Source organism: Mixophyes fleayi, chromosome 6 (assembly GCF_038048845.1).
Source record: "Mixophyes fleayi isolate aMixFle1 chromosome 6, aMixFle1.hap1, whole genome shotgun sequence".
In the NCBI taxonomy this organism is placed as follows: domain Eukaryota; kingdom Metazoa; phylum Chordata; class Amphibia; order Anura; family Limnodynastidae; genus Mixophyes; species Mixophyes fleayi.
In genome coordinates, this window is record NC_134407.1 from 216,056,925 (window position 1) to 216,082,916 (window position 25,992).

The following is a 25,992-nucleotide window of genomic DNA, read 5'->3' on the forward strand; positions in this document are numbered from 1 at the left end:
AGTCCTCTTTACTCAGATGAAAATAACTATCAGGTGGGTGTAATTGAGGGTCTCGTTGAAATGCCGAAATGAACTTATAAACCGATATTGTTGTTCATAACGCCCACTTGTTAACTATTTTTAAGTAACCCTTTATTGACTTCTGAAATAAAAAAAGTATATTCTATAACCAAGCAGAAGGAAAGTAAGTACATAAAAGAGCCTGAAGAAGGAGAAAGGGGCAGGTGATAGCGGTAGAGATGAAAGGGGAGGGGACAATCACAAAAGCAGGACCATTCATCTATAGGCCATTGCCAAATGTGGTAGAAACTACCTACACTATATGGACAAAAATATTCAGACGCTTGAGCGTTACACTAACAAGGACTGTAATGACACTGTATTCAAATACATATACTTTAATATGAAGTTGGTCTGCCTTTTGCAGCAATAACAACTTCCACACTTCTTGGAAGGCTTTCCATAAGATGTTGGAGTGTTTCTGTGGGAACTTGTGCCCATTCACTCTGAGCATTTATGAGGTCAGGCACTGATGTTGGAGGAGAAGCCCTGGCTCACAATCTCCGTTCCAGTTCATCTCAAAGGTGTACGATGGGGTTGAGGTCAGGGCTCTGTGTGGGCCAGTCAAGTTCTTCCACACCAAACTCATCAAACCATGTCTTTGTAGTCCTTGCTTTGTACACTGGGGCACAGTGTATGGAATAAAAAAGGGCCTTCCCCAAACTGTTGCCACAAAGTAGGAAGTATAGCATTGTCTGAAATGACTTGGTATGCTAAAGAATTCAGATTGCCCTTCACTGGAGATAAGGGGCCTAGCCCATACCCTGAAAAATAGCCCCATACCATTATCCCTCCTCCACCAAACTTCACAGTTGGTATGATGCTGTCAGGCAAGTAGAGTTCTCCCAGCATTGGTCAAACCCAGACTCACCCATCTGACTACCAAACAGAGAAGTGTGATTCATCACTCCACAGAACACGTTTCCACTGCTCCAGAGTTCAGTGTCTGTGTGCTTTACACCACTCCATCCGACGCTTGGCATTTGTCTTGGTGATGTGAGGCTGCATGCAGCTGCTCGGCCATGGAAACCCATTCCATTAAGCTCCTGATGCACAGTTTTTGTGCTACATTAATGCCAGTAGAAGTTCGAAACTCTTCAGCTAATGAAATCAGCAGAACGTTGGCAACTTTTATGCACCATGCGCCTTAGCAGTCGTTGACCCCGCTCTGTGATTTTACGTGGTCTACCGCTTTTTTGGCTGAGTTGCTGTTGTTCCTAAACGCTTCCACTTTCTAATAATATCACTTACAGTTGACCGTGGAATATCCAGAAGGAATTAAATTTCATGAACCGTCTTATTGCAAAGGTGACATCCTACCACAGTACCGCGCTTAAAGTCACTGAGCTCTTCAGAACGACCCATTTTTTATCACAAATGTTTGCAAATGGAGACTGCATGGCTAGGTGCTTGATTTTATACACCTCTGGTAACGGGTCTGATTGAAACACCTCAATTCAGTAATTAACAGGTGTGGCCAAATACTTTTGTCCATACAGTGTATTTGGCCAATTAATATTTATTAGAGGTGTGAGGATAGATTTTGTGAAGTCATTCTGATTTTGTACAGGTTCTCTTTCTATGAACACTGATTGAGCTTCTTGAGACTCTAGGATTGGTGTTTCTGGGTGAAGAAATATGGGGAAAATTTTCATTTTTAATCTGTTTATATAGTATGCAACACAGACATTGTTAAACGTATATTGTTGTGTGGGTTATTTAGAGTGAAGACCTGATTGTTATTAAAGTAGAAAATATAGAAGAAGAAGACGAAGAAGAAGAAGAGGAGATGTATGTGAGGGGTGATCAGCAGTGTAAGGAGGAGGAAATCCCTACATTTATCAGCACAGGTGAGTAATGAGCACTAAATATAGAAAAGAGTCCCATTCTCCTTGGTCAGTCACTAGAAATGTCTCTTATGCTTAATTCTTCCTCTCAGTGCAAATTACTGAGGATAAAATCTATGCACAGTGTGGGAATCAGGAGCCATCAGCCCCTAATAGACTCCTGCTCTCCTCACATCATGTCGCTGTCTGTTGTTTCTTATAATCTCAGTACAAGGGGCTTCAGTCTGATGTTTATTCACAGAGCACTGACCCACCATAGGGATCCAGTCACTGACCTATAGGAAGAGAGCCTGTGTGACATGACCAATTACCCAGAACCCTCCCTCTGCACTACCACATGTGACATTACCCAGGATCCTCCCTCTTCACTGCCACATGTGACATTACCCAGGATCCTCCCTCTTCACTGCCACATGTGACATTACCCAGAATCCTCCCTCTTCACTGCCACATGTGACATTACCCAGAATCCTCCCTCTTCACTGCCACATGTGACATTACCCAGAATCCTCCCTCTTCACTGCCACATGTGACATTACCCAGGATCCTCCCTCTGTACCACCACATGTGACATTACCCAGGATCCTCCCTCTTCACTGCCACATGTGACATTACCCAGGATCCTCCCTCTTCACTGCCACATGTGACATTACCCAGAATCCTCCCTCTTCACTGCCACATGTGACATTACCCAGAATCCTCCCTCTTCACTGCCACATGTGACATTACCCAGGATCCTCCCTCTTCACTGCCACATGTGACATTACCCAGGATCCTCCCTCTGTTCTACCACATGTGACATTACCCAGGATCCTCCCTCTTCACTGCCACATGTGACATTACCCAGAATCCTCCCTCTGCACTGCCACATGTGACATTACCCAGAATCCTCCCTCTTCACTGCCACATGTGACATTACCCAGGATCCTCCCTCTGTTCTACCACACGTGACATTACCCAGGATCCTCCCTCTTCACTGCCACATGTGACATTACCCAGGATCCTCCCTCTGCACTACCACATGTGACATTACCCAGGATCCTCCCTCTTCACTGCCACATGTGACATTACCCAGAATCCTCCCTCTTCACTGCCACATGTGACATTACCCAGGATCCTCCCTCTGCACTACCACATGTGACATTACCCAGGATCCTCCCTCTTCACTGCCACATGTGACATTACCCAGGATCCTCCCTCTGCACTACCACACGTGACATTACCCAGGATCCTCCCTCTGTTCTACCACACGTGACATTACCCAGGATCCTCCCTCTGCACTGCCACATGTGACATTACCCAGGATCCTCCCTCTTCACTGCCACATGTGACATTACCCAGGATCCTCCCTCTGCACTACCACATGTGACATTACCCAGGATCCTCCCTCTTCACTGCCACATGTGACATTACCCAGAATCCTCCCTCTTCACTGCCACATGTGACATTACCCAGAATCCTCCCTCTTCACTGCCACATGTGACATTACCCAGAATCCTCCCTCTTCACTGCCACATGTGACATTACCCAGGATCCTCCCTCTGTACCACCACATGTGACATTACCCAGGATCCTCCCTCTGCACTACCACATGTGACATTACCCAGGATCCTCCCTCTGTTCTACCACATGTGACATTACCCAGGATCCTCCCTCTGCACTACCACATGTGACATTACCCAGGATCCTCCCTCTTCACTGCCACATGTGACATTACCCAGAATCCTCCCTCTTCACTGCCACATGTGACATTACCCAGGATCCTCCCTCTGCACTACCACATGTGACATTACCCAGGATCCTCCCTCTGTTCTACCACACGTGACATTACCCAGGATCATCCCTCTGCACTGCCACATGTGACATTACCCAGGATCCTCCCTCTTCACTGCCACATGTGACATTACCCAGGATCCTCCCTCTGCACTGCCACATGTGACATTACCCAGAATCCTCCCTCTTCACTGCCACACGTGACATTACCCAGGATCCTCCCTCTTTACTGCCACACGTGACATTACCCAGGATCCTCCCTCTGCACTACCACATGTGACATTACCCAGGATCCTCCCTCTGCTCTACCACATGTGACATTACCCAGGATCCTCCCTCTGTACCACCACATGTGACATTACCCAGGATCCTCCCTCTTCACTGCCACACGTGACATTACCCAGGGGTCTCCCTCTGTTCTACCACACGTGACATTACCCAGGATCCTCCCTCTTCACTGCCACATGTGACATTACCCAGGATCCTCCCTCTGTACCACCACATGTGACATTACCCAGGATCCTCCCTCTTCACTGCCACACGTGACATTACCCAGGGGTCTCCCTCTGTTCTACCACATGTGACATTACCCAGGATCCTCCCTCTACACTACTACACGTGACATTACCCAGGATCCTCCCTCTGCACTACCACATGTGACATTACCCAGGATCCTCCCTCTGTTCTACCACACTTGACATTACCCAGGATCCTCCCTCTTCACTACCACACGTGACATTACCCAGGATCCTCCCTCTGTTCTACCACACGTGACATTACCCATTATTCAGCAAGTAGTAATATTGACCTGCACATACATATTTCTTACTGATTATTTTGTGCAAATTTCCTGTGAACCACACTGTATACTAGCACTACAGCTGCCTACATAATTAAAATGAAAACTAAGTAAACTGCTCAGCCTCTGCAAATGTCATATAGAGTTTTTTAGTACTGCAGGTTGCTCCTCACTGTAAAAATAAACGTATCCTGCGCTTCATTACTGCATATATTTCTCTGTCTTCCTATTTGGAGGACACTGCTTCACCTTGGCACACTTAGCTCTGTAACAAGAGTGGTGAGACAGGTACCGTTATGGGCAATTTTAACTGCTTCTTCCCCTGCTTTTGTCTCCCAGAGAGAATCCCGGTCTTGAGTTTACATCAGTGAACGAGAGATTGGCACATCTGAGTGACTTTCAAAGGGGGCGGTAGTGGCACCTTCAATCAGCGGCTCACTCCTCTCAGCGATTTTGGATAAGTAGGCTTCTGGGTCTTAGGTGGACAGTTTCCACTAGGGACTGACATGGCAAGGGGACCTGTCTTCTGACAGTGCCATGTCTGGACTTTTCCTTGGAGGAGTTGCATATCCTTACTTCTGGAACATCCTCCTTGGCTGGCTTTTCCTTACACAGGAAAAGTCTGTCAGAATCTGAGACTCCTGCTATCCTCAGTGGTGTACAGAAGCTCTCCCTTCAATGGGTAAAAGTCTGGGTTTTCCATTATACAGCTCTGAATGTGGGAAACTTTTTGCACATAGATATATATATGTGTGTGTGGTGATTTTAAAGTCTGACACATTGTTTAGACACGTTCTAGTGGCTGATTTGGTAAACAAAGTGGCAGAGAAGTGGACTGAGCAGGTAGATGAGAGCTTACAATCTAAACACCCAAAGATCAGAATTGTTGTCCTTGGTGAACCAAGTGAGGGAAGCATCAGAGTGGTTGGGTGATGCAGTCCTCTATGCAGAGTCTCTGCCTTGGTGGTTGTATACAGACGCACACTTTGGATTAGGTCCTGGGAGGCAGGGTTCCCAGAGGACCCTTGAAGGGAGTGTTCTCCTTCATCCAGAAATGGACAGAATTATCTCCCAGTCCTTCGGGTGGAAAGAGCTATATCCTTGCTGTGGCTCCAAAACCTAAGGCCGAGAGAATTCGATCCTTTCGTTTTGCAGGGAAAACTAGAATATATTCCTTAAGAGGACATTCCTTTGCCACATGGGGTGGTGAAGAAAGGACCAAGCAGGGTTAGTCAGACATATCTTAGACCTCTTCAATGGGTGTTGTCCCCAAGAAGTTGACCCTTCTAGAAGTCATCCAGTCCCTATTGTCCTCAAGTGATTGTCTCGACCCCAAAAGTACAAGAGGATTTGGGTTATGACTCAAACTAGTACAAAAAACGGACTTTACTTTTAATCCATCTTGAATCTGAAATCTCTAAATGCTCAACTGACGGTGGACAGATTCAAGACGGAGACTATAAAATCTGTCCTCAATGGAATGGATCAAAATTATTTTCTCATCTCTATGTCCCTATCTGGGAGTGGTATCACAGCCTCCTTCGGTTTGTAGTGGCAGATTCTCAATTTCAGTTCAGAGCTTTGGAGATCCCGAAGGTGAAGCAGTTTCCCCCAAATAGGAAGAGAAAAGAGGACTCTTTTTACTTACCTTTAAATCCATTTCTCCGATTCCATTTGGGAGACATTGTGTTCCCATACCTTTCACACTCTATTTGAGATTGTATATTATTCTGTTAGAACATTATTTTTCTTGTTTCATTGGACTTTCGGTCCCATCTTATGAACTTTGCTAGTGAAAAAAAACCCTGGATATCTCTCCTATATGTCTGCAAATATATTATATCAGGCTTTCAATTGGTTGGCTCATAAAACTAAAAGGCGGAAATTACTTCCTAGTCCAATCCTATATTATATAAACACATTTATCACGTATGTGCATATCACTGGCTCATGTGTTTTTAAAAGGGAAAAAAATAATACTCTATATCACTACTGTGCAAGAAATATATCCATGCAATAATAAATATACTATATACACAGATATATAATCTTAGCTCATTGACTATGCAGAATTTATTTATCCAATCCTTTGCAGCCTGACATAAATATGTTTGTTTGCAATCTTGCTATATATCCATCGTTTCAATGATTCTAAAGTAATTTGTCATGGAAACTCCGCTCTATTTTACTAATATTTATTTACGGTTAGACAGATTAATTTTTTTTAGAGTGCCGTAAAACAATCCTGCACAAGGGAGGGAAGAGGGTGTCGTAAAATGTGTCTTTGATGTAACTAAGTTTCAGTTTAATTATTGTCCAGATGTCCTTGAAATAATTTGACCTGATGTGACAAAGAGGAATACACATGAAATGTCTATATCAGTTCAATATAATTTGGCCTAAATATTCGTCCAAATTGTTCTCTAAGCAATTTCATCTTCAGCTGACCAGGAAGCCATAAACGTAGGATATCTCTTTTCTTCACTGATGGTCCTTTGATGTGTAAATAGCCCTTTTGTCTTTTGTTAACTGGTTGCAATGAATAAACATGCTTTTGTTTTATTTACACAGTTGTTCAGTTTTGTGTCTAAATGTGAATTCTATCCACCTGTGCTTTATGGCACACAATGACTAAGTCTAGCAATTAGACACGTATATACCTCTCCATACAAGCTAGTATACTTAACTATATTTAAACTTTCCTATTTAATTCCCTATCTGATACAATTACCTATATGGTAACACTCTTTAACACCAGAGTGAAGCAATGTTCCCTCAAATAGAATTGGATAAATTAATTTAAGTAGACAAATCATCTTCTTTTTCTTCCAATAGATGGACATAGCAGCAGGAATGCCTCAGATTGTAAAACAGAAGATAACAACAGCTCACAAGATTCTTCAGGAGAAAACCACGTTACCCCAAATGTACATCCAGTGCATCGCAGTGCAGATCTTTCATCAGATCCCTCTAATCAGGAGGAATGTTCCCCTTATCATTCAGATACTGTTACAAATAGTACAGCTCATAGAGGAGATAAAATATTCCCATGTTATGAATGTGGGAAATGTTTCACCCAGAATGCAAATCTTATTATACATCAGAGAACTCACACAGGTGAGAAACCGTTTTCATGCTCTGAGTGTGGGAAATGTTTTACAAGGAAATCGATTCTTGTCGGTCATGAGAAAACTCACAGAGGTGAAAAGCCATTTCCATGTTCTGAATGTGGGAAATGTTTTACAAAGAAATCAGATCTTGTAAGACATCAGAGAATTCACACAGGTGAGAAGCCTTTTTCATGTTCTCAATGTGGTAAATGTTTTACACAGAAATCACATCTTGCAGAACATCAAATAATTCACACAGGCGAGAAGCCATATGCCTGCTCTGAATGTGGGAAATGTTTTACACAGAAATCACATCTACTAGACCATCAGAGAGTTCATACAGGTGAGAAGCCATTTTCTTGTTCAGAGTGTGGAAAATGTTTTACACTGAAAGCAATTCTTGTTGAACATCAGAGAATTCACACCGGAGAGAAGCCCTTTCAGTGCTCTGAATGTGGGAAATATTTTACACAAAGATCAATTCTTGTTAAACATCAGAGAGTCCATATAAGTGAGAAGCCATTTAAGTCTTCAGAGGGTGGAAATTTTTTCCCTCAAAGTGTAAATTTACAAGCATACAATACACAGCAATGCCATTACCTTTCTCTTTTTCCCTTCTCTTCCCGATATGGAATGCCCAATGATGATGTCTCTGGGATTTGGGACTCAGGTGGAAGTGTGGCTCCAGCTACACTAGAATAGCATCTTATAAATTTTGTTTGAAAAATGTAACGGCTGGAAACGGATTCTCCTGATATTCTGACCGGTGCAGTCACTCCAAAGTCATCATATTGAATTACGTTCTGGGGGAGAACCAGAATATGGAAGTGACTTTCTCTCAACATCATTTACCTGAATTTTCAGACATTAAATAGATTTGATGACAAAGACTTCTTCAAGAGGTATTAAAATAACATTTAAATAAGATTAATTGTTGCCATTAATTAATTAAAGTCATTTTAATGTAAATAATTGTATGTCCATATGGACTTCAGTTTAGTTTAAACAGCTTGTTTAATGGGAAGCAAAACAAATAATGTTAGGTTTATTGTCTTTTAAGGTTACTTTTACACCTTACTAAGGTGCTTTTTAGAATATGCAAAAAGTAAACATTTTAGAACATTTTATTAAATTATATGCTCGAGTGTTGTATGTTAGATTGTCTTCTAATTTGTTATTGAACATCATTTCTGTAATACAGGACTTATTTGCTATCCTTAAGTATATTGAGTAAAGACACTGCAGGAACATTTAATATATATTCATCCAATTCATCTAGTCTTTGTGGTTCCAGATGGTGACTGTCTGGCATTGTAGCTTCTCCCAATAGTCCCAGCTTTCGCTGCTGTAAGCGGACATGGCTCAGTCGGCCTTTTCATCAATGTGTATATGTTTGCTCAGGGATCCATGCAGACATTACGGAATAATGAACAGATTAGAAGACAAAGGGGGTTGATGGATTGGGACAGGGAGCTTGTGAAAAGAGGTTATAAAGAGGCGGGAACATTGTTGGAAAATATTGAACAGCTCTGAATAAAAGGCTTCAATGGATATTTTCAGAGTTGATCTCATGTTCACAAGTAACTTACTAATTAAGCCATGATGGGATCAAAATGATTAACAACATACAGAGGGCTAGAAAATAAATTGGACATTAATACGGTCAAATAATAAGATTAAAAGAGAGAAACATTAAGATCATCATTACAGTATTTTATAACATATTAATTGATCATTAAATGCCATATTGCAGAAGTCTTACCACAGGATTTGAATAGCAGTCAGTAAATTGTTTCAAAGAAAAGGAAAATATTTTTTCAAATTTACTAGAATCAATTTCTGAAAGATCTAAATATGTCTTGGATTAAGGGGGTGTAATGTTTATTGATGGGTATTAATACACAGTGACAAAACAAGTCAGACATACTGTCACTGAGTTTATATGTGTAGAATACCGAGGTTAATGGCGTTGCGCAGTTTACGTGAAAGTTGTTTCTTTGTAATCATAATGTTCTTTCTATTATGTGATTCCAGTTTTCATTTTTACAACTAATAAAAAGTGAAAATGCAAAATAAATGTCTTTTTTTGGTTGGTAAAGCTGGTGCAGTTTCTTCTGGAGACTGCAGTCTGGCCCCCTGACAACTCTTGTCAACAAACGCAGTCCGCATCCATCGGGAGGTCATCCATGACTGCCGCATCCCTGTTTCCATTGCTACACTCCCAGATAATCCCAGAAAATGCCTGGGGAGGGGGGAGGGGGGTGGGGGGGTTGACAGTACATAAGTGTTACTCTTCTCTCACTGTCCTATGGGGCTGGCGGCTTCCACACTGGCGCTTCTGCGTGGCCGGATAGCCACATATTGGTCCACTAACCGGGTTTGTCTTCAAACTTGTGCAAGGATCGCAACCTGGGTACAGTGGCTGTTACCTGGGTCTCCTTGTTCAGAGAATAAGCAGGTATTTTATCAGCAGCTAGGGTCTCTAGCAGTCGTCTTGCTATTAAATACAGTCCTTGTCTGGAGGAGCCAATGGTTCTGGGGGTCCAGCTATGAAAGGCTTTGGGATAGAGGGACAGGCTTGCAGGTACTACTGTGGGTGCTGCCGTAGTCACGGTCATCTTCCTCCGCCACTGACCGTTGACGTTCCTCCCAGCTCCATATTTTCTACATATTCTCCTGAAAAGAGGAGCTCAACGCCATTTTCCTGGCTCTTGACCCAGAGCCAATTCTTATTCGTACTTCCATAACTGGGCATCTGGTTTGTCTCCCTCGTTTCTCCTAAAGAACATAACTGTATTGAGGTTGTGAACTCTTCAGCTAGAAATATTCAATAAAAATTCCAATCGTTATTCATTTTAGGATTTTTTTTTATTTCTGCAAGGTTGAGATTGAAAGTAAGCAACATAATTGAAATAAAGACAATGTGGTTAAAACTCTTAACCTAATAGGCTATAATATAGCCGCTATATTACAATATAATAGTGAACTAGTAATTTCCCCTTATTCTATATACCACGGGGAACAGGCTATTTTCAGAAATTACATCATCCACAACTGAATCTCTATTCTACTAATTCCATATGTATTTCCATTGATCGTTGTTCTAAAATGCTACAATATTTGCACAAAAAAAAAACCAGTTTGTATAGCTAAATAAACCTTGCTTCACTGATCTCCTGTGGAATAGTTTGTAATTTATCATTTGTTGTCTCTGACCAGATTGAGTCAATGACATTCTATCTGCACTCTTAGAATCACACTTAGGAAAGTGAGGTTCCTAAGTGTTTTTGTTTTCAGCTGTCTTTGTATATACACTAGCGTGCAATCGCTGGGAATCGCTAAGAAATTTCTTGCTTTTTGAAAGAATTTATATATATATATATCTTATCAAGGTACCATTAAATTGATTTAAAATGTATTTAAAAATATAGTTAAAAACGACTATTACTGTTTGAATTGACTTTGATTGTGAGATGATTGTGACTGTAAGTTTGGGGAAAAATGTCCTACAAGCCAGTCGCACCTCCGAGAAGAGCTACAAAAATGAGTACAAATATCCCCTGAATATCTTCAAAAATTGACAGCTGGAACGCCAAACGTCTGCAAAGCTGTAATTGCTGCAAATGGAGGATTCTTTGATGAATGTAAAGTTTGCTGAATAAAACAGTTATATGAAATAAAAATAATAATTTTGGACTGTCAATGTAGTGGTAACTTGATGGAAATAAAGTCTCCAATCTTTCAAAAACGAAGACCTATAGCCATTCCAAACTTTTATGTTACAAAATCATGCCCAACGATCATTTCAGCGTCTTACACTGAAATGTTCGCTGAGGTTGATTTTTGTCACACACCAGCCCCGTGGACGAATACCTGGGTTGTTACCTCTGTCTCATAAACGGTGACCACGGTATCTTGGATCCAGTGTTTTAGTCTCAGTCTTCATCTGGTTCCATTCTGTGCATGTGTCAATCATTGTTCTCTCTATAACCTCCCACGCGCTCCTATTGGTCCTGGTGCAGTTGGAGCGTTATTTAAACCTCCCAGTTCCTGCTCTCTGCATCCTGTTCTTCAAGTTTCTTACTCTTGTCCGGATTGGGCTCTCCTCGTGTGACTTACTCTTGGTTGCTGTGCATCATTGCTCCGGGACCTGCTGTGTTTGCTCCCTGATACCTTCGTTGGAACTCTCACTTTATCGGGTCTTCACTGCCGCATTCAGCATCTCCTCTATGGCTTGTCTCATTAGAATTCATCGCTTCATGATGGTAACCCCAACTTCATCAGGATTCCGCTACACCTGCTGTGCTGAACTACTATCCAAATGGATCAGCTAAGTCTTCATTATTGCTGTTCTCACTGATCTGAAGTTGTATCAGTAACTCAATTGCTATCACCTGTGTTACCACTTAAACGGATGAACCAAGTCTTTATTATACTTGTTGCTATTGAACTGTGCTGTATCAGTAATTTATCTGCTGTTGCTCTGAGTTACCATCTACAAGGATCAGCTAATGTTTCATCATAATTGTTTCTATTCAACTGTGCTGTATTAGTAATCCATCTACCAGTACTTTGAGTTATTATCTTAATAAATCAACGAACTTCCTTATTGTTATTGTCCTCAGTGAACTTTGCCTATTTTTATTGTATTGCATCTATATCTGGCTCCACCTATAGTTCTGCCTCTCTCGCTCTGGGAACCGCGACCTGTGGTGATAGGTGTGTTAAAGCCCATGCCCTCTCCTAGGGTCATGGTGAAAAGCACCTACCGTTAGACTCCACGCCCCAGTTCAAGTATTATCATCTGCAGGTATACAGGACTCGTTACTATTTCCCAGATATTCGTGACAATTTTGTAACATATTTATACTTCCTAAAATGCTAATTATTGTTTCTAAGCCTGCGCTGGTCTGTTCATAGTAATTGAACCAACGTGGATTTATATATATTTTATATAGCCCTGGAACAGTAATTACTATATGGAATGAGTGCATCCTCTCTTAAAATTTTGTGCTTGTGTATTAATATACAGTATATGTACATGAAGCATCTAACAGGGATTTTTTAAGTCTCAGATAAAGCTTATAAGTAGAAACCACCTCTGACTCTGAGTTGAGGCTTCTTGTCTGATTGGCAATACTGAGCAGATCTTCTATCTGTCCACAATCTGCTGTCTCAGTGTAATGAGATAAAACGAGAGCTCCTCCATGACTTCTACACCTCTTCCAGATGCTTCTGTTTCTGGAATGTGGAGATACGATTAAATTAAGCACATCCTGTCCTCTCTCCTAAACATGCAAATGCTGGCTCATCCCTAGACACATTTTGAGCTTCTACATACTGAATCAGACTCTTATATGTTGTATGCTTGGGATGCCGCTGCAAATGCCTTTGCCAACTTGTGCTATAAAGTCAGAACACGTTTCAGATTAACAATGGTCTACAGTTATCAGTAATGAGGTGGAAGAGGCTGGGCACCAGCTTCGATCCAGATGGTTCCACGTCCCAATGGTGCTGCACAAAATGCTCCTTCTGCCTCACCCACGGCTGGACATGTGGAAATACCTTGTTCTTGTTATGAGCCTGGCGTCCCGGACATTCCATGACGACCGGGACATCACTTCCGGTTCTCGGCCCGATTGTTGCTATGGCAGCGGCCGTACGCCGAGCTGTCAGTTTTTCGCTCCCCGGCAACACAGGGCAGCCGGGCACGTGCGCCAAGACTCCTACAAAGCCTGCGGGCTATTAGCACTTATTACATTCATTAAGCCACACATGTGGAAGGCTTATTATGCCATTTAATTTTCTGCTCCTGCTTGGCTGTCTTAAGTATTTAAGGCAGGGAAGGCTTAGCCTCCCTGCCGGTTATAGCGTGGATACTATCTGATGCTGACCTGCTCCTGTCCTGTTCCTGTTTGTCCCAGTGTCCCTGTGGATACTCTGCCCGTTTGCTATTGGACCTTCTGTTGTGACCCTATTGCTCTGTTTCTGGATTCTGCTCTCGTGCTGGTAACCCTGACCCCTTGGCATGTTATTTGACTTTTCTGCTTGCTTCTGACCCTGACCTCGGCTTACGTCTGACCATCTGTTACCATCTATTCAGCCTCCTCCGGCCCCTGCCGCTGCGGTGTTAATAAACTTGCACTACATCTAGAGTTAAGACCTGGGGGCATCCGAGTACCTGTGAGCGCATAAAGCTCTACGGGAAAGGCGGCTGCTATAGGCGAAGACCTCTTCCGCAAATTCTGCAAGTATATCAAACCGGCAGTCTAACAGTTCTATAATTTTTGGGACTGTCCTAAAACCAAACAGAATTGGTAGTCATTTATCCATTTATTTTACATTAAGAGCTTACTGGTGTGGACATTCCCCAGTGCTGCAGTCTGTTTATTTTTATGATACAATAACTTTGGACTTGGTACATAAGACATTCCTCCTTATATACTTAGTAAATGCAGCACAGAGAGTCATTCTGGCCATGCTAAGGATAATACAACAGTTCCGATTGAAGAACGTTTACAGTTACATTCTGACCTCTGTGAATCATTATTTAGTCCTCTCTGTTCTGGTGTTTGAACTGTGGTCCCTCTGTTCATAAACAATAACCTGACCGATCAGCTAGTGCTTCTGGGATTCTTGGCTATGTTGTTTTGCTGAGTCCTTTGTTCGGATTGGCCACACTGGCACCTGTTACCAATGAAGCAATCAAGGGCGTTGTCTATTTATTTAGAACCCTCAACCACGCACGTACGTGTCTGAGCACCAGGTATTCTTGTTATGGAGAAGTTGTGACTGGAATGGTACAAATAAATTTATTTAAAGGATATAGCGCAAGGCGCTTATTTATACCATTGCAATGTACTGATTTTACTATATCGTCTGACACTTTGTAGAGGAATGGCGTTCATTTCTGAGGTATTCATTTCTGATGCAATAAGCATTTGTTGAGGAAGTCTTTTGTGTATTTTGGTAGAGGAAATGTCTTGTTTGGGGTTTCTGTAACTTTGCTCGAGGAAATCTCCAATTAGGCATATGTGAGGAGGGAGTCTTGCTGATAGCAGGAATTGCTAAATAAGTCTAGTCAATGTGAGTGACCAACACTTGAATGCACGGCAGGGAGCCGTTGTCTGTATCCTGGTTAAAGTGAAAGGAAATCTCTGATCTATGGGATTCAGGATATAGCAGAAAAGTGTAAATTTTGTTAAGTATAAATTGCATTTAAATCCATGTTTGGGTAAACATATTGCATCCTGTTACTAAAAATAACTCAGACTTCAGGGGGCTGGCTTACCCTGTGAGGCTGTGTCCAAAACTGTATATAACAGCCCTGGTTAGTACTGAATGTATCATTCTTGTTCCATCCAGTGATATTACACATATAGTATGTATAGTAAGATATAATAAGACATTGGTTACATAACACACAGTGTATTATGTGAGAGGAATATATATGGGATATATGTGTAGAGGTAATATATAGTGATATTACACATATAGTATATATAGTAAGATATAATAAGACATTGGTTACATAACACACAGTGTATTATGTGAGAGGAATATATATGTATATATAGGATATATGTGTAGAGGTAACATATAGTGATATTACACATATAGTATGTATAGTAAGATATAATAAGACATTGGTTACATAACACAGTGTATTATGTGAGAGGAATATATATGTATATATGGGATATATGTGTAGAGGTAACATATAGTGATATTACACATATAGTATGTATAGTAAGATATAATAAGACATTGGTTACATAACACAGTGTATTATGTGAGAGGAATATATATGTATATATGGGATATATGTGTAGAGGTAACATATAGTGATATTACACATATAGTATGTATAGTAAGATATAATAAGACATTGATTACATAACACAAAGTGTATTATGTGAGAGGAATATATATGGGATATATGTGTAGAGGTAATATATAGTGATATTACACATATAGTATATATAGTAAGATATAATAAGACATTGGTTACATAACACACAGTGTATTATGTGAGAGGAATATATATGTATATATAGGATATATGTGTAGAGGTAACATATAGTGATATTACACATATAGTATGTATAGTAAGATATAATAAGACATTGATTACATAACACACAGTGTATTATGTGAGAGGAATATATATGTATATATAGGATATATGTGTAGAGGTAACATATAGTGATATTACACATATAGTATGTATAGTAAGATATAATAAGACATTGGTTACATAACACAGTGTATTATGTGAGAGGAATATATATGTATATATGGGATATATGTGTAGAGGTAACATATAGTGATATTACACATATAGTATGTATAGTAAGATATAATAAGACATTGATTACATAACACACAGTGTATTATGTGAGAGGAATATATATGTATATATAGGATATATGTGTAGAGGTAACATATAGTGATATTACACATATAGTATGTATAGTAAGATATAATAAGACATTGGTTACATAACACAGTGTATTATGTGAGAGGAATATATATGTATATATGGGATATATGTGTAGAGGTAACATATAGTGATATTACACATATAGTATGTATAGTAAGATATAATAAGACATTGATTACATAACACACAGTGTATTATGTGAGAGGAATATATATGTATATATAGGATATATGTGTAGAGGTAACATATAGTGATATTACACATATAGTATGTATAGTAAGATATAATAAGACATTGGTTACATAACACAGTGTATTATGTGAGAGGAATATATATGTATATATGGGATATATGTGTAGAGGTAACATATAGTGATATTACACATATAGTATGTATAGTAAGATATAATAAGACATTGGTTACATAACACAGTGTATTATGTGAGAGGAATATATATGTATATATGGGATATATGTGTAGAGGTAACATATAGTGATATTACACATACAGTATGTATAGTAAGATATAATAAGACATAGATATAAGGAGGGTATGATGAGATATATATATATATATATGGGACATATGATTATACTACATACACATAACAACAACAGATCAGACAGATGTGTAGTCAGCAGAGATGGGGAGGTGACGTCACGGTCATGTGACGCTGGAGGGGGCGGTCTTACAGGGATGCAGAGACGATAGTAACTACATTTCCCAGCATGCTCTGCGGCCTCCCGGGCACCTCTAATGACGTCATTTGTCAGCACCTTCCTCTGTGACAGAGGTAACAGTGTATCAATGTATTCTTATTAGTAATGATTTAAAAGTATTCATGTTATATAGATACAGTCACTATATACAGGGTATAAGGTATAGATGCTGTCACTGTGTACAGGGTATAAGGTATAGATACAGTCACTATATACAGGGTATAATGTATAGATACAGTCACTGTGTACAGGGTATAATGTATAGATACAGTCACTGTGTACAGGGTATAATGTATATATACAATCACTGTACAGGGTATAATGTATAGATACAGTCACTATATACAGGGTATAATGTATAGATAGAGTCACTGTGTACAGTGTATAATGTATAGATACAGTCACTATATACAGGGTATAATGTATAGATACAGTCACTATATACAGGGTATAAGGTATAGATGCTGTCACTGTGTACAGGGTATAAGGTATAGATACAGTCACTATATACAGGGTATAATGTATAGATACAGTCACTGTGTACAGGGTATAATGTATAGATACAGTCACTGTGTACAGGGTATAATGTATATATACAATCACTGTACAGGGTATAATGTATAGATACAGTCACTATATACAGGGTATAATGTGTAGATAGAGTCACTGTGTACAGTGTATAATGTATAGATACAGTCACTATATACAGGGTATAATGTATAGATACAGTCACTATATACAGGGTATAAGGTATAGATACAGTCACTGTGTACAGGGTATAAGGTATAGATACAGTCACTATATACAGGGTATAAGGTATAGATACAGTCACTGTGTACAGGGTATAAGGTATAGATACAGTCACTGTGTACAGTGTATAATGTATAGATACAGTCACTATGTACAGGGTATAATGTATAGATACAGTCACTATGTACAGGGTATAATGTATAGATACAGTCACTATATACAGGGTATAATGTATAGATACAGTCACTATATACAGGGTATAATGTATAGATACAGTCACTATATACAGGGTATAATGTATAGATACAGTCACTATATACAGGGTATAATGTATAGATAGAGTCACTGTGTACAGGGTATAATGTATAGATACAGTCACTATATACAGGGTATAATGTATAGATACAGTCACTATATACAGGGTATAATGTATAGATACAGTCACTATATACAGGGTATAATGTATAGATACAGTCACTGTGTACAGTGTATAATGTATAGATACAGTCACTATATACAGGGTATAATGTATAGATACAGTCACTATATACAGGGTATAATGTATAGATACAGTCACTGTGTACAGGGTATAATGTATAGATACAGTCACTGTGTACAGGGTATAAGGTATAGATACAGTCACTGTGTACAGGGTATAAGGTATAGATACAGTCACTGTGTACAGGGTATAATGTATAGATACAGTCACTGTGTACAGGGTATAATGTATAGATACAGTCACTGTGTACAGGGTATAAGGTATAGATACAGTCACTGTGTACAGGGTATAAGGTATAGATACAGTCACTATATACAGGGTATAATGTATAGATAGTCACTGTGTACAGTGTATAATGTATAGATACAGTCACTATATACAGGGTATAATGTATAGATACAGTCACTATATACAGGGTATAATGTATAGATAGAGTCACTGTGTACAGTGTATAATGTATAGATACAGTCACTATATACAGGGTATAATGTATAGATACAGTCACTATATACAGGGTATAATGTATAGATAGAGTCACTGTGTACAGTGTATAATGTATAGATACAGTCACTATATACAGGGTATAATGTATAGATACAGTCACTATATACAGGGTATAATGTATAGATACAGTCACTATATACAGGGTATAATGTATAGATAGTCACTGTGTACAGTGTATAATGTATAGATACAGTCACTATGTACAGGGTATAATGTATAGATACAGTCACTATGTACAGGGTATAATGTATAGATACAGTCACTGTGTACAGGGTATAATGTATAGATACAGTCACTATATACAGGGTATAATGTATAGATACAGTCACTATATACAGGGTATAATGTATAGATACAGTCACTATATACAGGGTATAATGTATAGATACAGTCACTGTGTACAGGGTATAAGGTATAGATACAGTCACTGTGTACAGGGTATAATGTATAGATACAATCACTGTACAGGGTATAATGTATAGATAGAGTCACTATATACAGTATATAAGGTATAGATGCTGTCACTGTGTACAGGGTATAAGGTATAGATACAGTCACTATGTACAGGGTATAATGTATAGATACAATCACTGTACAGGGTATAATGTATAGATACAGTCACTGTGTACAGGGTATAATGTATAGATACAGTCACTATATACAGGGTATAAAGTATAGATACAGTCACTATGTACAGTGTATAAGGTATATTTACAGTCACTGTGTACAGTGTAAAAGGTATAGATACAATCACTGTACAGGGTATAATGTATAGATAGTCACTATACTATGGTGTCACTGACACTCTGACCACCTAATAGACGAGAGATCTGTATGATGTGATATCTTCTCTGTATACTGCTGTGTTACTAATACTTTGATAACTTCGGATAGATTGTCGTATGGATGAAGTGAGGATGGACAAGGAGAGGAGTTGCGTGGCTGAGAGGATATTAAACCTCACCTTGGAGATCATCTACCTGCTGACTGGGGAGGTGAGGGGTTCTTGGAAACAATGCCATCACTTTTATCTCTATTAATAAGACAGGGTTATGACTTCAGTGGTGAAGGGTTCTGGGAATATCAAAGTGGCATCACTTATTTTCTGTTTATTGGCTCTGGGCTTTTGGCACTAATAGTGAATGACCAGTCCATACATTTTGATATATTGCAATGTATCTTAAAACATACAGGATTACAAAGTAGTGAAGAAAACATCTGGTGAGCATGAGACACCCAACAGCTGTGAGTCAGGAGGATTGAGCAGGACCCAGATCCCCATCATGGTGCCTCCACCTCACTCACTGATACATGAGAGAAACAATGACCAGAGGATTCTAGAACTCGCCAACAAGATCATTCAGCTGCTGACTGGAGAGGTGACTGCTGGGAATGGGACATTATACAGTAACACCAGGGGATGTGTCTGGGTGATGACTGTATCATTGTGTGTGTCAGGTTCCTATAAGGTGTGAGGATGTCACTGTCTATTTCTCCATACAGGAGTGGGAATCTTTAGAGGGACACAAATTTGTCTTCAAGGATGTGATGACTGAGAAACACCAGACACTCACATCACTGGGTAAGAGAAGACTTTCATTTATTCTAATAGAGATAGCAGTTTTGAAGGCCACCTACAGTGGATATGAAAAGTCTAAACATCCCTATTGAAATTGCAGGTGTTTGTCATGTAAAGTGTGAAATCAAGATAAATCATGTCATTCCCCTTTTCCACCTTTAATGTGACCTTGCAACCTACCAATATCAAATGATATACCATTTTTAGGGGAAATAAATGAAATAGAAACCCTACATTACCCATGTTGCGTAAGTATGCATACCCTTTCATAATAGGGCCGCAGCTGTGTTCACATTTAAATGCATACACCTGTGACCTCAAATAAGGATCAGATGTTTCTATATGATTGCCTTGCAGTTTTCTTGCTTGCATCCTAGTGGGATAGTTATGGTTTGTAAGGAGCTTTCAAAACATTTATGGCATCTCATTGTTGATAGGCACCAATCAGGAGAGGGGTATAAAAGAATTTCTAAGCCATTACATGTACCATGGAAGACTGTAAAGACCATCATCAATAAGCAGAGAAAATGTAAAACTTCAGGGACATTGCCAATGTCAGAACATCTCTCCAAAGTTATTGTCAGAACATAAATAATACTCATGAAGGAGGCTTGCAAGAGGCCTACCACAACATTAAAGGAATTGGAGGAATTTCTGCTAGACATTGGTCAGTCGCTGCCTGTGACAACAATCTCCCTTATCCTGCACATCTGGGATATTGGGTAGGGTGGCTAGACGGAAGCCATTTCTCACAAAAAAAGAACATCCAAGCCTGTCTGAATGCATTTTGTTGCAAAGTTTAATTACCTCAAACCCTGTGGGAAAATGTCTTTTGGTCTGATAAGACCATGGTTGAACTTTTTAATTCTAAAAGATATGGTTGGCTCAAGCACAACACAGCTCAATATCTGAAGAACACCATACCTACTGTGACATATGTTGGTGGCAATGTCATGCTTTGAGTCTGCCTCTCAGCTGGGACAGCAGTTGTAGTCCGAATAGAGGGCATCAATATTAAGCTGTTTGCGCTCAAAAAGCTGATGACCTATGTCAGAAAGATGTGGATGAAGAGCAGTTTCACCTTCTAATATGGTAACAATCCAAAGAACACACCCAAGTCAACCACGGAATGGCTCCAGAAAAGGAAGATCAAAGTCTTGTGGATATATTTACTAAACTGCGGGTTTGAAAAAAAGTGGAGATGTTGCCTATAGCAACCTATCAGATTTTAGTTATGTATTTAGTACATTCTACAAAATGCTAACTAGAATCTGATTGGCTGCTATAGGCAACAACTCCACTTTTTCAAACCCGCAGTTTAGTAAATATACCCCTCGGAATGGCCCAGACCTCAGTGCCATTGAAAACCTGTGGAATGACCTGAAGAGGGCTGTGCACAGGAGAACCCCTCACAGTTTGATGGATTTTGAACTCATTTGCAGTGAAGAATGGGATAGAATTGCAAAGCACGGTGGCGTAATGGTTAGCACTTCTGCCTTACAGCACTGGGGTCACGAGTTCAAATCCCGACCATTGCCTTATCTGTGTGGAGTTTGTATGTTCTCCCCGTGTTTGCGTGGGTTTCCTCCGGGTGCTCCGGTTTCCTCCCACACTCAAAAAAAAACCACATACTAGTAGGTTTATTGGCTGCTAACAAAATTGACCCTAGTCTGTGTCTGTCTGTCTCTGTATCTATGTGTGTGTGTTAGGGAATTTAGACTGTAAGCTCCAATGGGGCAGGGACGTGATGTGAGTGAGTTCTCTGTACAGCGCTACGGAATTAGTGGCGCTATATAAATAAATGGTGATGATGATGATGAAAGTCCTGGGGGTAAATGTATTAAACTGTGGATTTTGCAAGTCACTGATATTCGGTGACTTTGCAGGGGGCAATGTCTTTAAAGGCAAAACCTGCCAGGATGTTGTAGATGTTTATTTTCACTTCTTTTTCCCAAAAATTGTTTTTTATTTTGCACTTGAATTTTGTTGGTTTTAAGACCACGTTAAAGGGGGGAAATGTCCGACATAATTAATCTTGCTTTAAGCACATCACATAAATATGCCATTTAAATATGGGTGTATAGACTTTTTATATCCAGTGTAGATACACACATCATGTGATAATCACATATAAACAATGTTTCTCTTTCCTGCCATTGGGGGACACTGCGAGACATTGGGGTATAGTAGTGGGCTCAGGAGTCTTGTCACTTTAACTTCTTAAGTCTTTGCACTCCTCCTCTACTGAACCCAGAGAGATCCTCAGGTTTTTTTTAGTGACTTGGAGCAAGGGTCGCTCTGTGCCTTCTGTTGTGTATTATACCTGTTCAAAATGTAACTAAGCTTTCTGTTGGACACACAGACCGAGACGCCCTTTGCGCAGCTTGTACTGCGGAGGCTCAGGTGCGTGACAGCCCAGTCCGGGGGGCATCTCCTGCATTGGTGGAACCGCCTTGGCTGCAATCCTTCTCTTCAGCTGTGGAAAGACTGCCAGCAGTTATGCTGCAGGTAACAGAGGTACGTGAGAACACTACCCCACTAACACTCGTAGGCAGTCAGTCTGACGAAAATGCTTCCACATCACAGGCGGGGTCATCCCACAGGGAAGACAGGTTATTATCCGTTTCCCAGAGGAGTAAGAGTGCTGTTACTGACACAGGTCTGGACCTAGACCAGGATTCTGATCTCTCCTCGGCAGAGGAAGGTGAGGTAGATTTGAACCCGGAAGGGGATTGCCGTTATGACTCTGACTCAGTTTCCACTAGTGTGGATAGTTTAATTTTAGGAATCGGGCATACCTTAGGGTATGCTGATCCTGAGCCCTCAGCGCCCTGGGGTGTCTCTCTATTTAAAAGAGCTAAAGCGCAGTTGGCTACATTCCACCATTCTCCAGAGATGTTGGAGATTATTTCTGAGGCTTGGCAGAGGCCAAGTAAACAATTTATGATGCCAGGGAAATTCAAATCCCTTTATCCTCTGCCACCTGAGGACCAGGGCCAGATTTACCGCTAGGCAACCTAGGCACCTGCCTAGGGCCTAGCGGCTCACGGGGGCCCATCTGGGGGGGACAGGAGCAATTTAAAAAACCGCGAGTCGGGGGAGGAGGGTCTGGTGCTCCACGATCAAAAGCATTGGTGGTCAGTGGTTGGCAACAGGCAGCCAATCGCTAGGCTGCCTGTTGCTGTGCAGCAGACAGGAAGCAGGACGTCTTCACTTCCTGTCTGCTGATCTGAGGAGCGAGGAGCGACGCTGGCACAACTACAGGTAAGTGAGGGGGGAACCTGCCCTGCATATCTATAGGGAGGGGGGAACCTGCACTGCATATCTATCTATAGGGAGGGGGGCAACCTGCCCTGCATATCTATCTATAGGAAGGGAGGGGGGAAACTGCCCTGCATATCTATCTATAGGGAGGGGGGAAACTGCCCTGCATATCTATCTATAGGGAGGGGGGGAAACTGCCCTGCATATCTATCTATAGGGAGGGGGGGAAACTGCCCTGCATATCTATCTATAGGAAGGGAGGGGGGAAACTGCCCTGCATATCTATCTATAGGGAGGGGGGAAACTGCCCTGCATATCTATCTATAGGGAGGGGGGGGGCGAACTGCCCTGCATATCTATAGGGAGGGAGAGGGGGGGCACTGCCATGCATATCTATAGGGAGGGAGGGAAACTGCCCTGCATATCTATCTATAGGGAGGGAGGGGGGGGAACTGTCCTGCATATCTATCTATAGGGAGGGGGGGAAACTGCCCTGCATATCGATAGGGAGGGAGAGGGGGGGCACTACCATGCATATCTATCTATAGGGAGAGGGGGGAAACTGCCCTGCATATCTATAGGGAGGGGGGGGGCTGCCATGAAAATCTATAGGGAGGGAGAGAAGTTGATATGTGAGGAGGGGGGGCTGATATATGTGACTGGGGTTTTGATGTGACGGGGGGGTAGCTACAGAGTGGAGGTAAGGAAAATAGCTGCAGGGGGGATGGATGCAGGGTGGGAGGTAAAGAAAATGGCTGCAGCAGGGGTTAAGGAAAATGGCTGCCGGGGGGGGGGGGGGGTGGTTAAGGAAAATGGCTGCAGGGGTTATTTAAAAAATAGAGCAGCTTTGGAGGGCATAATCTCATGATTGTGTGGTGGTCACATGGATGCTCTCTGTGGTCTCAGCAATCACTAGAATACTAAATATTAGTGAGATGGGGCTGGTAGAGGTTTGTATTTGATTGACCACAAATATTTAGATATTGCTTATATATGCCTGTACAATGGGGTACTTTTAGCTGGCCATAATGGAGTGTTTTGTTTTAACTAAAGGGCCTAATCATTCAGGGTTTGCATTGTAATACAATTTTGCATTTTCAAAATAGGACACAAACTTTCCAGAAGCCAGCGAGAGGATAACAAAATTGCAAGAGAGAAGAGCAAGAACAGGTAAGAGACAATGGCACAATCTGTCTAAATTTGAATGCTGGAGAATACACCTGAACATTCATATTCAGGAGTGTTCCTATACCCTTATATATTCGGGGGGGGGGGGGGGCTGCGGCCGTATTAGCCTAGGGCGGCCAGAACCCTTAATCAGGCCCTGTGTGTGTGTGTGTGTGTGTGTGTGTGTGTTGTGTATTGTGTGTGTGGGGCCACTGTCTGTGTGTATTGTGTGTGTGTGTGTGGCCACTGTCTGTGTGTATTCTGTGTGTGTGTGTGTGAGGGGCCACTGCGTGCGTGTATTATGTGTGTGTGTGAGGGGCCACTGCGTGCGTGTACTATTTGTGTGTGTGTGAGGGGCCACTGCGTGCGTGTACTATGTGTGTGCGAGGGGCCACTGTGTGTGTGAAGGGGGGGGGGGGGGGCCCAAACCGATATCTTGCCTAGGGCCCCATGAGGTGTAAATCCGGCTCTGCTGAGGACACGGTTCAGTTCAGGGATCAGTGGTGGAAATCCACGGCAGATCTCTGGATTCGAGGGATTGTATCCAGGGGCTATGTGATAGACCTTGCCCACTCCCCCCGTCACAGATTCTTCATCACCCCTCTCCCCTATTGTCCCCTCAGACTTGTGGCGCTTCAGGAAGCTATTCAAAGACTTCCAGCAGCGCAGGTTGTTGTTCATGTGCCTCCTCTAGAAAGAGGTCTAGGTTTTTACTCAAACCTGTTTCTGGTACCAAAGCCAGATGGGTCTTTCCGGCCCATTCTAAATCTTCGGTCATTAAACAAACATCTGACTATTCAGAAATTCCGCATGGAATCCCTTCGCTCAGTAATAGCAGGGATAGAGGAAGGGGAGTTCTTGGCGTCCATAGACGTCAAGGATGCCTACCTGCATGTACCAATATGGGAAGGACACCAAAGTCTCCTTCGGTTTGCAGTAGGAGACGCACAATTCCAGTTCAGGGCTCGACCTTTCGGTCTGGCTACCGCCCCCAGAGTCTTTACCAAGATTATGGCCATTATGGCCGGTCTTTTGCGGCAGAAGGGGATAATAATTATACCTTATCTGGACGACCTTCTATTGAAGGCACCATCTGCAGTTCTTCTGTCCCACCATGTGCAGACAGTCATACAGTTTCTTCAGAGTCACGGCTGGGTTTTGAACTTACCCAAGTCATCTCTTGTGCCAGCTCAACAGATGCGCTTCTTGGGTCTGCTTTTCGACACTCAGTCTCTGAGAGTTTACTTTCTAGGGGAAAAAGTCCTAGCCCTGTGGAAAAGGACCAGAGTCATTCTAGCGAAAAAGAGAGTTTTGGTCCTCAGCTGCATGAAACTCTTGGGGACAATGGTCTTGGTTTTCGAAGCAGTCCCTTTTGCGCAGTTTCATTACCGTCCACTTCAGGCAGAGATCTTACTCAAGTGGTCAGGGTCTCAGAAGAATTTAGACAAACAGATTATTTGTCTGTCCAGGCCCACGAG

At 41.4% G+C, this 25,992-nt stretch overlaps 2 protein-coding genes across 2 annotated transcripts in view; one reads left to right on the forward strand and one right to left on the reverse strand.

The window, feature by feature from the left end:
* Positions 1–25,992, reverse strand: part of LOC142159863 (uncharacterized) — a 95,412-nt gene that overhangs the window by 30,689 nt on the left and 38,731 nt on the right. The window lies entirely within an intron of this gene.
* The window catches only part of LOC142160630 (uncharacterized), a 55,869-nt gene that overhangs the window by 19,999 nt on the left and 9,878 nt on the right, over positions 1–25,992 (forward strand). The window contains exons 5-10 of the mRNA XM_075215493.1: positions 7,560–8,290; positions 13,514–13,598; positions 16,747–16,825; positions 19,399–19,499; positions 19,698–19,883; positions 20,008–20,086. Of these exons, the coding sequence (XP_075071594.1) occupies positions 7,560–8,290; positions 13,514–13,598; positions 16,747–16,825; positions 19,399–19,499; positions 19,698–19,883; positions 20,008–20,086 (1,261 nt within the window). The remainder of the gene's footprint in view (positions 1–7,559; positions 8,291–13,513; positions 13,599–16,746; positions 16,826–19,398; positions 19,500–19,697; positions 19,884–20,007; positions 20,087–25,992) is intronic.